The 14,263-nt window shown below is 39.8% G+C and overlaps 1 protein-coding gene across 1 annotated transcript in view; it reads right to left on the minus strand.

Annotated features, from left to right (window-relative positions):
- The window catches only part of PPP2R5A (protein phosphatase 2 regulatory subunit B'alpha), a 91,469-nt gene that overhangs the window by 31,120 nt on the left and 46,086 nt on the right, over positions 1–14,263 (minus strand). The window contains exons 3-4 of the mRNA XM_077813774.1: positions 11,345–11,446; positions 1,182–1,274 (exon numbers count right to left, since the gene is read on the minus strand). Coding sequence (XP_077669900.1) covers positions 1,182–1,274; positions 11,345–11,446 — 195 coding nt within the window. The remainder of the gene's footprint in view (positions 1–1,181; positions 1,275–11,344; positions 11,447–14,263) is intronic.

Raw genomic sequence — 14,263 nt, forward strand, 5'->3', positions numbered from 1 at the left:
AAGGAGTACTTGTGGCACCTTAGAGACTAACAAATTTATCTGAGCATAAGCTTTCGTGAGCTACAGCTCACTTCATCGGATGCATGCAGTGGAAAATAGCACTGAGGATAGCAGTGAGGAAAGGCACTTTGGATACTTTTATTGAGGAGACATCCTGAGGAGCGGGGGTGTTCTCATGAAAAACTGGATCCTAGTTCCTGTGAAGGTAGCCAGCTCTGCAACAGACTGAACTTTGGGAGGAAAACCTATTTTTAGATATGAAAGATAAATATGAAGTGTTGACCCAGGTTTGAGTTTTATTATTTTGTTATGTACTGTAACTATTTGTTTCCATCTCTGCTTCTTGTTCATAGCATAATCTCTCTCCTTTCTTAAATAAATTTTCTGTTTTATTACAAGTGCTGTGTGTTATACAGGAGCGGTGCTTTAAGGTAAAACTGGTAAACTTGGGGTACTTTTGAGGCAGAGGACCTGGGATTTCTGTGAATAACTGGTGTCAGGGGCTGGATATCACAACAGAATATTTCAAAAGGGACTTGGGGACTGGGATGCATCTATTGTTAATATGCAAGGCAAATACAAGGCTGGCAGAGCCCAGAAGAGAGTGCTTGAGTGGCTGAAAGGCTGGTAGTGTTACGGAGTCAACAACCAGCTAGGCACAGGCAAGTCTCCCTCATGTTGGATGCTGGGGTAACAAGACGACTCACAGTCCTGGGTGCCCTAAGAACCATCACAAAAATATTAGCTTATGTAGTGAGAGTCACAAAGCCATTACAATAGAACAGCACTGAGGATTATCTATTTCATGGGAAAACATTAAACTACAGTATAGATCACTAAGAAACTTGAATTTGTTCCACAAATTGAAACTACTGTATGTTAAGAAAAAATAATTGCAACAGAACTCAGTATTATCCCTATATTTTATATGTTTCTGAATTCCCAGATTACATGTAGTCTATGTAGATGTTCCTCTGCTAATATAAACAGTTGGCAAACAAAGGATTCTCATGTTACAATACAAAGAATTACATTTTAATAAAGCTGGTTATTTTATGACCTGCACAAGTAAAATTATGCTGTATTATTTAGATATTCAGCTGTGCAATACAAACCAACACCACAACATCCCTTTTAGTTAAGAGTTAATTGACTATTAAATATAAAAATGTTACACTCACCTGCTGTACAAATTTCTGATCAATGTATCGCTTTGCAATACTAGGCTGGAAATCTGGGCTCTCCAAAAATCTCAGGAAAAATTCATACACCAACTACAACAAACATTAAAATAAAAACTTTGAAGAAGTTACCACTACTCTTTACTAAACTAGTAAAAGGTTTAAAGTACCAAATATATTCTTATTTCTAGTTATTTTAAATGGGGAAATAGGATATTGAACATATTTTAGCATCAGAAGGTACAATTAAAAACCTGTATAACTTACAGAGGCGAGGACTCAAATATGAATACAAACAAACCTGTGTGCATGATTAGAAAATTCGCTTTTAAAAAAAAATACATATTAAAGAAAGTTTGCTTCCCAGAGATAGATATAAACTATAATTTTTAAAAATTAATCTGTATTTTAGAAAACTGGACAAATGCACTAAAGTTTAATCTTTACTATAAATTAGGCTTCTGTATACTTGATACCCCAACCCAAACAGCAAAGTCTTGTTGCAGACTTTAGACCCAACATGATACAGCATATATAGAATTTTACCCCCTAAAGTGTTCAGAAGTGCTGGTCCCCATCCCATGGGCCTTGGCAGATCCACAGGAGGGAAGGGACTGAGGGGAGCAAAAGACTTGTAACAGATCAGAGAGGTATTGAGGGGCCAGAGTTCATGCCTCACCCTTGAGATCCTGAGAAGCTCAATACAGAAAACGGCATACTTCAAGTCATAGTAGAAGGGGAGCGAAATGCAGGGTGGCAACTACAATCTGACTCTCCTCTCCCAAACCACTAGATGTACAAGAGTGGGGCCTCTTTATGCAGTGAGACCTGGGGGTGCAAATGTGTTTCATAGACGTAAGGTATGGCACATAAATTTAGGCATACAGTGTCATTGGAGATATGAGGCCTTGGTTGTAACCAACTACCATTTTAGCACTGCTGTGTGTATTAAAACCCTGTTGAAATGCTATTGTATGGCCACTATTGAGTGGGCCTTAGAAACCTATGAGGAGTAATACTTTTATTCACATATTTAAACTACAGCCTTAAGAACATCTGGTGATACATGGATGGAATCCTACTGAAGGCTAGTCAAATCCTTTTAAAGAACCAATACCTAAAAAATTGACTAAACTTCCTAAATAAAGAACAAATAAGGCAGTATAAAAATGCCTGTGATGCACCATCATGAAATACATGATAAATGCATAAGTGCCTGTATCTGTGTTTGTGATTAGCATAACAAATTATAAATTAAGGGGTTTTGAATCAGTGCACCTGATAGGCCCAAGAAAGGAAATTTCCAGTATTTCTCCCAATATTTCTCCTCTTTTTCCCCTCTGACAAATTCCTAGATTCTGACAAAAGGAATTTAGCAGTAGCCATTTAAGAGGGATTTGAAACTATACATATTACATAAAACAAAATTATATTGAGAGAAAACATTGCAAAGTCAAGCATACAAAAAGTTAGGAAATGCCAGAATAAAGTTTGCCCATGCAATTCTAATTCTACTCCCCTGTGTATATGCATTTTAATTACATGGTCACATAATATTTTTGTGATGGAGGCACTAGAGCTTCTCAAAGAGCCTTACAACAAATTTGTCAACATGGTTAGAAGAATATATTTTTCTTAACATTCTCGTAAACAGCTGAATAATTTTTGCTGAAATTCCCACCCACGCTTCACCTTAAAAAAAAAAAAGCTTCAGGCAGATACCTGGCATGAAAAATTCCAGCCACAACTGTTCAAGTGTGAAAGTTATATGGTTTTACAATGGGTAGAAGTAGGCAACCTGAACTATAGGTGTCATTACATGTGCTGCCTATAAAACAAGACTGATGCTAATGGAAGATGCATGGCACACCCGACTGCATGTCTGACTTCTACTAACTGCATCAATGACCATGTGGCTGCTTTATACATTTCCTCATATACTGCATGCAGTTCTGGAACCAAGGTTACTGCTATTGTTCTCAAGGAATTCACTTTTCAAAGTGGAAAAACTATTTCAGCATTCCAAAATCAGACTTCTGATATACACCAGAGGAGAATCCTGAACACTTGAAAAGAATTTAGGTAGCTCAGCTGTCTCTAAGCAATCTTCAGGTATCTAGGCAGTCTTACCGTTTGCTGTTTCTAGGACACAAAGCTGAAACTTGGGCTTTCTAGAATGCTTTCTTTGGAAACTCTCGGAAGAGGATTATACTGCAGAAATTCTAGAGATCTATTGATTTTGAGCCTTGATGTTTTTTCCTTGGAGACCACTAGTATATTGCAATTGGGCTTTGATGCGAATAACTCCACTGTCAGCAAGTCCCACAATTTCTTATGCCGAGAAATAGTTATTGGTGTCATCATCAACCTTCTTGATCTAGACCATAACAGTTCAACCAAACTATCTCAGAGCTGCTTTTGACTTGTTGCCTATTTTTACAGCTATGCCACATCTGGGGCAATTGTGTCTTTAATACTGATTTTATTATTTAAAGATTACAGCCTTTTGGATTGTGTGCTAGCAGGCTGGTGGTATAAATTACTACACCATTACCTATTGCATTGCTCTGTGGATAACTGCAAACAGGCACAATAAAATGACAATTTGGGACAGGTTGCTGTGACTCACACAGACGAATCTGTGAGGAGACAAGGAGAAATTCAGGCTTCCTTTTTTTCTGCAGAGCCAAGCTATTTGAAAGGTCTGTGGTAGAGAAACTGCAACTGTGGGCTAGAACTTTGCTATATTGTTGAAGGAAGCCAGTCATGGGTGGGACAGGATGCACTGAGACACAAAGCACAAGAAACCAGATCCTCAGACTATTCTAAAAGCACCAACAGGTTCCAGTTACTGAAAATCCAATTCATTTGATTCTCCTAGCAGTCAGAGCTTCTTTGACTCGAAAGCACTCAGTTTTAAAGAACAGCAATCCTAAAGCTGCGTTCTCGTTGAGAAGCAGTTTAGGCTGGTGTTAGGGCTCAGTGCTGCTGCAGTCCAGCAGTGGACATCTGAACTTAGAAGAAGGGAAAGAAAAAGCCAAATTGCTTCCATTATGGTGGAATGAACAATTCTAACCAAAGAGCAGCATCCAAATCTAATGAATGACCATCTACAGGAAAAATAATGAATCAATAATTAAGTTGCCTGGCCAAAACCTGTTCATCAGGATGAGCGGACAACAATTTCAAATAGTATCGGTGGAATTCAGACTTCAACTCATTCCTCCTAGACAAATATACAGCACAGAAGGAGAAGTTACTCACCTAGTAACTTGAGATTTTTGAGATGTTTTGTCCCTGTGGGTGCATCACCATAGCATGTCTGCACTCTCCACTGGAGAATGCAAAGCAGTATTTGCAGGCCTATGCAGACCAGCACCTCATGCTTCCAACCTAGGGAATATAAGCAGGCGAGGACCCAACTGTTCGACCACAGCCAAGCGGAAAGGAGGGTGGGAAGTGGAGCCCTCACAGAGATAAAGCATCTCAAAGAACTCAAGTAACCTCTCCATCTTTTTCGAGTATGTGTCCCTACGGATGCTACTCTGTAGGAGACTCCCAAGCAGTAAACTCAGTGAGAAGGTGGGTGCTGAGAAGGCAAGTCCAAGATGGTTAGGAGGACTGTGTCACCAAAGGTAATATCTCTGGAAACAGGTAACTGGTGTAATGCTTGGCAAAAGTGTGACTGAAAGACCAAGTTGCACTCCTACAGATTTCTGCTACAGGAACTTATTTCAGTAGAGCTACAGATGTAGACTGAGCCTTAGGTGAAGTGTGCTATCAACTCCAAGGGGGCTACATTCCAGCAGATTCACAACACGTTAAAATTAGGGCTGTCGATTAATCACGGTTAACTCACAAAAATTAATCACACTGTTAAACAATAGAATACCAATTGAAATTTATTAAATATTTTTGGATATTTTTCTACATTTTCAAATATATTGATTTCTATTACAACCGAATACAAAGTGTACAGCACTCACATGTTTATTACGAATATCTGCACTGTAAAAATGATAAAAACCGTATTTTTCGTTCACCTCATACTAGTACTGTAGTGCAAGCTCTTTATCGTGAAAGTGTAACTTACAAATGTAAGATTTTTTTTTTTACATAACTGCACTCAAAACAACGTAAAACTTTAGAGCCTACAAGTCCACTCACTCGTACTTCTTGTTCAGCCAATTGCTAAGACAAACAAGTTTGTTTACATTTACAGGAGATACTGCTGCCTGCTTCTTATTTACATCACCTGAAAGTGAGAACAGGCATTCGCATGGAACTTTTGTAGCAGGCACTGCTACAAGGTATTTACATGCCAGATATGCTAAACATTTGTATGCCCCTTCAGGCTTTGACCACCATTCCAGAGAACATGCTTCCATGCTGATGACGCTTATTAAAAAAAATAATGTGTTAATTAAATTTGTGACTGAACTCCTTGGGGGAGACTTGTCTGTCCCCTGCTCTGTTTTACCTGCATTCTGCCATATATTTGATGTTACAGCAGTCTTGGATGATGACCCAGCACATGCTGTTCATTTTCAGAACACTTTCACTGACGATTTGACAAAACGTAAAAAAGGTACCAATGTGAGATTTCTAAAAATGGCTACAGCATTTGACCCAGGTTTAAGAATCTGAAGTGCCGTCCAAAATCTGAGAGGGACGAGGTGTGGAGCATGCTTTCAGAAGTCTTAAAAGAGCAACACTCAGATGCAAAAACTACAGAATCTGAACCACCAAAAAAGAAACAGACCTTCTGCTGGTGGCATCTGGCTCAGATGATGAAAATGAACACGCGTTAGTCCACTCTGCTTTGGATTGTTATCGAACAGAACCCATCATCAACATGGACGCATGTTCTCTGGAATGGAGGTTAAAATATGAAGGGACATATGAATCTTCAGCAGATCTGGCACGTAAATATCTTGCGACGCCGGCTACAACAGTGCCATGCGAACTCCTGTTCTCACTTTCAGGTGACATTGTAAACAAGAAGCGAGCAGCATTATCTCCTGCAAATTGTAACGAAACATGTTTGTCTGAGTGATTGACTGAAGTAGGACTGAGTGGATTTGTAGGTTCTAAAGTTTCACATTGTTTTATTTTTGAATGCAGGTTTTTGTTTTTTTGTTTTTTTACATAATTCTACTTTTATAAGTTCAACTTTCATGATAAAGAGATTGCATTACAGTAATTGTATTAGGTGAATTGAAAAAATACTATTTCTTTTGTTTTTTACAGTGCAAATATTTATAATCAAAAATAAATATAAAGTGAGCATTGTACACTTTGTATTCTGTGTTGTAATTGAAATCAATATATTTGAAAATGCAGAAAACATCAAAAATATTTAAATAAATGGGATTCTATTAACAGCATGATTAATAGCATGATTAATTTTTTTAATCGTGCGATTAATCATGATTATTTTTTTAATTGCTTGACAGCCCTAGTTAAAATGCATCCTGAAACCTGCTTTGACAGTCTGCGTGGAAATAGGCTGTTCCTTCACCATCTCTGCAAAGTATACAAATAATCTGGAGGCCCTGAACATCACAGTCCTGTCAAGGTAGAAGGCAAGAGCCCTTCTGACATCTAGAGCATGTAGGCTAGTTTCCTCTCTGGAGGCATGAGACTCTGGGTAGAATGCTGGTAGATGGATTTCTTGATTAATATGGTATTTCAAAGAGACCTCAGGGAGGAAGTGAGGATGGAGACATAGTATAACTTTATCTCTATTGAAGGTAGTAAATGGTGGGTCTGCCATGTGAGCACTGAGTTTTTCCCTTTGTCTAGTCAAAATGATAGCTATAAGGACTAAGATCTTGAGGTGAAGGAGGGAACAGGTAGCCACTGGTAAAAGGGAGGTTTCCTCAGAGTACTGAGAACCAAATTAAGGTCCCACTGGTGGGCCGGGTTCCATACAGGGAAAAACAAGTTATACATGCCCTTGAGGAAACTGGCTGTAGTATTGTGGACAAAAATTGAGACGCCCTCAGTGAGTGAGTGGAAGGCTGTGATAGCAGCCAAATGTACTCTGACTGAGCTCACTGATAAACCTTGAGTCTTTAAATCGAACAGGTAATCTAGGGTTTTGGACAGTGGAACTGATGCTTAAGAAAAGTGAAGAGAACACCGGGAATAGAAGTGTAAGGTAAGTTTTGCAAAACTAAGGTTTCCTGCTAGATAGGAGAACTGACTGGATAGGAGATCTAAACAGGTTAGCTCCAGGCTCAAGAACCATTCTCTCAGGTTCAGGGAGGAGCGGTTTAGATGGATAAGGGTCCCAGAGTTCTGTGACAGGAGATCCTTTCTGAGAGAGGAAGACAGAGAGGCCACAGATAGATGAAGGAGGTTAGAGTACCACACTTGTCTTGGATAGGGCGGCACTATGAGAATAACCCTTACCCAAACTGCAACAGGAAAGAGCAATGTCTTGAGAATGAGGGGTAGCGACGGGTAAGCATACAGCCGGATACGGGACCACGGTATTAACAGGGGATCTCTCAATCAATTGCAGCCCTGTCCTCCCTTAGAACAGAAAAGGTGACATTTCCTGTTCTTTGGGTTGACAAAGGTCTGCTTCTGGGAGATCCCAGGTCTGGCAGATGCTGTGAAAGACAGAATCATTGAGCTCCTATTCATGGTCCTGAAGGAATTTTCTGCTCAGGGAATCAGCAATTGTATTCTGTAGGCCTGGAAGAAAAAATGCAGAGATTTCCATCTGATAGAAAATGCACTTAAGGACTTGGCTCTTGGCTTCACCCTGTTGGTCGCTATATTATATTGCTTCCCTGTTGTCCAGCATTATTTTGATGAACTGGCCCTGTATGGTGAATAGGACGTGCTGATAAGCATAATGAACAGGATTATTGAGGTGGAGTGAGACCTCTGGTGTGGACCACTTGCCCTGGGCTGTGGCTTCTTGGAGGTGAGCTCCCCCCCCGCATCTCATAAGAGAAGAGAGATTTATCTATTGAGAGGATTTTTGAGGGTTGGGGGTGGGGTCTGATGAAGAGGTTCTTATGGAGACCTTCAGTGGGTCCTTCCACTACCTGAGAGAGACCAAAACTTTGAGATACTGTGATGAGTTTGGAGTCGCTGTTTGGGATGTACAGCGTTAAGCCACATGTGAAGGCACCTGAGGTGCAAATCTCATTTGAGGTGTGACAAACGTGAAGGCCAACACGTGGCCCAAGTTGTAGGCAGGTACTTGCAGTTTGCAGGCTGTGCTGTATTGCTGAGATTAGACTAGACAGAGTGGAAAATCCCTTTGGGGAGATAGGCGGTTAGGGAGTCTACAGTGGCTCCAAAAGAGTCTACTCTTTGGACTGGGGTCAATGTAGACTTCTCCTGATTGATATAAAGGCCCAGAGACTGAAATAAGGTTAGAACCTTAGAAGTTGCCAACTGGACCACTAGAGCTGATTGACCCCTCAGGACCTAATTGTCCAGGGGGTATGGGAATACTGCTAAACCCCACTGATGTAAATGAGCCACCATTGCTGAGTGCAGCTTTGTAAAGACCCCCAAGGCCATTGAGAGCTCAAAGGGAAGGACTCAGTACTGGTAGAGTTCTGAGCCTATTATGAAACATTTGTGGGATGGGTGGATGGCTAAATGAAAGTAGGCATCCTGGAAGGTGAGGGTGATGAACCAGTCTCTCAGATCTATGGATGGAATTATGGTGGCTAGCATCACCCTCTTAAAGTGCTACGATAGGATGTGTGTGTTCAGGTTTCTGAGGTCAAGGATCAGTCTCCATCCTCAGCCCCTCTTGGGGACTAGGAAATAGTTGAAATCGAACCCCCTTCCAACAAATTCTGGGAGAACTTGCTCAATCTCCCTCAGGAGTAAGAGGGACAGGACCTCTTGTTTTAAGAGCTCTTTGTGAGAAGGGTCCCTGCAAAGAGATGGGGAAAGGAGGAGGGAGAGAAATAGAGTGGAAGCAAATAAATAGCCCATGCTGATCACCTCCAGTATCCATCTGTCTGAAATAATGTGTTCCCATGCAGCAAGTGGCTAGTATGCCTCTAAAGTGGGGATGGAGTCATGCAGAAAAGCATCTGGGAAAGTAGGTTGCTCGAGGCCCTTGACCCCTTGAGAGATGCAAGATCTCACTAGTGTGGGATTTATGGTGTGACCTTCCTCTCTGCCTTGTTTGCCTTGCAAGAGAAAGAGGCTTCTTCTTAGATGTCCTAACCTGCGAAGGTGCTGCTGGAACTGCAACAGCTACCGGAGCAGCCTGGGACATGGAGGCCAATGTACCGGAGGGCAGGGAGAGGAGTGGATCCCGCTGGGACTAGTGAGATTTCCATTAGAAGGTTCTTAAGTCTAGCCTGTCTGTCTTTTCTAGACCTGCCTTTAAACCCTGTGCAGACCATACATTTTGGGTAGGTGTCTCCAAGGCAGTGGAGGCATCTCCAATGCCCATCACTATGGGGCAAAGACGTGTGGCAAGTCTGGCAGGGCTTAAACCTCAGGGTCTTCTGCATAACCTGGAGTGCTAAAGGACTAAAAACATGGGTTTTAACAAGAAAAAAAAGGGGGGGGGCGCAAAGCCCCCTCTAAACAGAACAGGAGTGAAGAAATAAAATAACTGAACTAGAGAAAAAAAAGAAAATATCTATGTTAAAAAAAGTGGGAAGCTGAGAACAGTGGAGATGCAACTGCTTTGTCTCAAGCCAGAGGTGGTTGAGAAGGAGGTGAGTGGAGCAGCTTCGTGACTGCTTATACGCCCTTATTTGGAAGCACGAGGTGCTGCTCTGCACAGATCCACAGATACTGCTTTGCAGTCTCTGGCAGAGAGCACAAAGTCGCGCGCACACACACACACCCCCCATAGGGTGGAGCACCCATAGGAACATATACTCTAAGAAGAACTGAGCATGTCAAGAGAAACATCACTTCTATAGGGAGAGGTAGATCTCTGTCTTATGCCTGCAAGTGAATTTCACAGGCCTTTCTAAGTTCTAACTCCTGATGGACCAAAGTCCTTTGATATGGCTGATCTATGTGCTTACTGTATGTAGGAGTCATCTGCTCTAATCTCCTTCCTTTCATCAAGCCTCTGACTCATTGCAATTATAGCTATTTCTCATGCAGGTAAAATTCAGTCAAAGACATTTTCCTTTCCCCCAGGGGGTTAATAGTTATTAGGAACCTTAGGCTGAATGGTCAGTGCTCAGGGAAATTTGTATCTTTAACATGACTAAGCATCCAAATACTGCCCTGAACAGGTACTTTTTGTAGACAATATTCATGGCACTATTCTTTGTAATTTAACTAAAGTAGCACAATTATGGATTATAGTGTCAAAAAGTGGCATATGAAATCACCAAATGATTTGTAGTGGTGCGCACCAGGTAGTATAATTATCTGCTCCCTATTGATTTAATGCAAGAGGACTCCCCCCACCCCCCCAAACCAAGCTAATGTACGGTCACTACATGCGATCAGAACCCTGCTGACTACAACCTATGTTTGCTTGTTCAAATAAACAGTTATGTGAAAAAAACAGTATCACAAATCAATCGTGATTAATAGAGCACTGCTACAAAGTCACGAGGTTGGTACAGGAGTGGAACAATGAAATAACTCGCCAACTGTTATCCAACTACAATGCCTGTATTGTAGGCTTTGGGGGGCAGGGGGAGGGGAAGAAGAGGGAGATATTTGTCTTGCTCAAAAGAAAAATTAAGTCTATTGCTTTTTTTTTTTTAAACTATCAAAAAGGAAAAAACTCATTTGTTGATATACATCTGTACTTTAGTTAAACCATACAGAAAACCCACTATTAAGTGTACAAAATATGCAATGCTTAAAAATGATTGTGATAAAAGTGAAGCCAAAATACTGCTATATTGTACATGAAACACATATGCCAGGTTTTCAGCTATGATAGGATAATAAAAATATAGGGGCTTGGTTTCAAGAATCGAAACACACCTAACTCCTTTCTGAGGGGCTCATGTGTGTGAGTGTGGCAGAAAGATGCATTTAAACTTTTTCAAAAAATAATCCAACTGTTTCTAAATTTAGAAGGGGGAATGATAAGCAGATGCAATAAATTGTTCTTTTTGAGAAATATCAATAGGAATACATCACCATTTAGTTTCTACATTTCAAGATTGGTTGAAAAAGTAATCCCATACCTGTATGTGAGGCCAGGAGGCTTCAAGAGTAGGTTCATCTTCTTCTGGATCAAAATCTGGATTATCACTTGGTGGAAGTGTTCTGAAAATATTAGAACTAATCTGCAAAGAAAAAAATTGATTACTTGTAGTGTTGCTCATCAAATTTCAAAAGCCCATGCTAAACAATTGCCTCTATCTAATATCAAGATGAACTGAAACAAGAATGTTTTTAAACAATTGTTTTGCCCTTTTCTTTTCACCTTTGCATTATCATCAGTCCCAAATATTCAAAAGTCAGGAGTCAGGCCACAGAAAAATCACAAGACTTTTTAAAAATTAGGTTAATTTTGTCTTTAGGTTTTCAGTTTTCTGGGCATTTGGGCTGCATTTTCAAGCTGTTATTTGCAAACATGAGAACTAGAAACGTTTTTCTTTTTAATTAAAAGCTGAAATTTTCACATAATTACTTGATTGCAAGAACTGGGCTTTAAGTAAAACATCAAACTTACATAACTTGCAATAAAAATTGTGAGTTAGCAGCACTACATTTGAATGTAAGGGAGACCCTTCCACAAATATTTCTACTTGTTATTACATTAGAAATATCAAATCCTTACTGTCTCTTTGCTTGAAGATCTTACAAAGTTTGAAGAATGCCAAAAATTATGTTACACACAGCTGTAAGTCTTAGTTTTAGGACAGACTACAATTTAGAAAAATTAAAAGATTCAGTTTTACAAGCATTTTCAGATCTAAGCCAGTCATCTTACAGAAGGGACAGTGCAAGGACCTTTTCAGAAACACAAGGAATCTTCTTCAGGAATTTTCCCAAGCCCACTGAAGTTTAGACAAGAGAACAAAAATGTTTCGGCAGTCAAAAAGAAAACAGATATCTTTATTTGCCTGAGGGAATCTGCTTCACACTGTTCATGATAAATAGTATTTTTGAAAATCTGCTAGAGAATCCCAAGTTGATTTTGTATTTTGCCCTTTCCATTATTCCTTCAAGGACCATTTGGTTCAATTTTTCCAGGTACAACTTTCAATTTTCTTTACCCTATTGGGTCCAAGGAAATAGAGATTTTCAAAAGGGACAAATAGCAGTCAGGCACCAAAAGCCGCCACTTATGCCTTTGAAAAAGTGCCCAAAGTGATCAGACAGATTAATCTCTCCAGTTCAACACCATGCCAACATCAAATTCCCCCTCTTTTCAGTGATCCTTCTTCCAAGGCATGACTGTGGAACGAGCAAATCCCCTTTTAGAAACTGGAGTTATACAACTTGTTAGAGTCTTACGCAGGAAAAAGGTTTATAATACACTGGAAATAAGAAAATTGAAGAAAGTTGTAGGAAAAGGATGTCCAAATTTGATTTCACAATTTTTAAAAAAATCTCAGAAAGATTAGTTAGTACATGAGAAGTACTCTTAGGTATATTATCCCAACCCTAAATTCTCATTCTTGGTTCAGGGTTCACAATAGCATTTAACTTCAAAAAGGGGAACTACATAAAAATGAGGAAACTAATTAAACAGAAATTACCAGGAACAGTCACAAGAGTGAAATGACTGCAAGCTGAATGGAAATGATTTAAAAACACCATAAGAAAGGCTCAAACGAAATGTATACCCCACTTTTAAAACAAAACAAAAAACAAGAGAGCCAAAAACGTGCCACCATAGCTAAAGAGAATAAAAGAGGCAGTTAGAGACAAAAAAACACCCTTTAAAAATTGGGAAAAATACTATAAAAAGAATAGTCCCCAGTCTAAAAGAAAGTCATTCAAGATGGACTCATTATCTACTCCTACCCTGGAGCAAGACCGCCAAAGTCTGGAGCTGGGTCTTGCTGCAAATATATCTATTTCCAGATAAACTCACAGGGAGAAAATGTCATTTACTACAGAGTTCTTTAGTGCTACTTCTGCTGATCAAGTAAAATCTCTGCTCAGCTAATCTGCCAGTAGTATATATTTTCCTTATCTGCAAAGTGGAGAGCTATAGGATAAGTTTGCTGTACTATGCACCTTTCCCACAGGCCTCACCCAAGTACGTTCATGTAAAATACTGCTGTGACGTTATTGATAGCTACCTGAAACACTCTCCATGTCGAGGGCGAAAGGACTTGAGATACCAATATATTGGTCGTAATTCTAAAACACTGATATGGATTTTTCCTCACAGAAATTCCACTAACCATGAATAATCAAATTCTTGTAATGAGTTCCCCAGCCAAAATTGGAAGCATCTGAGATGACTGTGGCCAATGGAGCCAGGGAGTTAATGCTGAAATGTCTTAAAAGAAGTTACATTCAAATCCATTATGAGATATAGGATCACAACTCTAGAGATAGTGGCAATTTCATAAACATGCTGTCTATATTTGGAATGGTCTTGCTAGCCAGTGTTGTAGAGGCCTCGTCTTTAGATGTGCATATGGAGATATGTACATCAAGGTCATAAGGCCCATCAGCTTGAGGAACATCGCTGTTTGACGTGAGTTCTCCTGAGTATTACTATTACTCTAAACATCTTTCTTCTGGCAGAAGAAAAGCTGCCCCAATAAAATTGTCATCTGGGTTGTAGCGGTGTACGACATCTTCCAATATATCTTGAATCCTAGTGTTTGGAAATGTGTTGTCTGTATCATAACTTTTGCTTGATTCCCCTAGGAGAACACCTCAATGAATCAATCATCCAAATAAGGGTAGACATGGATACTCTGACATCTCCTATGTGCTGCTGCAAGGTACTTTATGAATACTCAAGATGCTTTAGATAGGCACAATGGAAGCCACTTATTAATGATCTCCTCTAACACTAAGCAATCTTAGTCACAACAGTAATTAACCTTTTCAATTAGAAAGTATGATTGAGATGTGAAAATATGTATCCTATAAATCAAATGCCTCAAACCAGTGCTCTGTAGATAAGACAG

Source organism: Eretmochelys imbricata, chromosome 3 (genome assembly GCF_965152235.1).
Source record: "Eretmochelys imbricata isolate rEreImb1 chromosome 3, rEreImb1.hap1, whole genome shotgun sequence".
NCBI classification, from domain to species: Eukaryota; Metazoa; Chordata; order Testudines; family Cheloniidae; genus Eretmochelys; species Eretmochelys imbricata.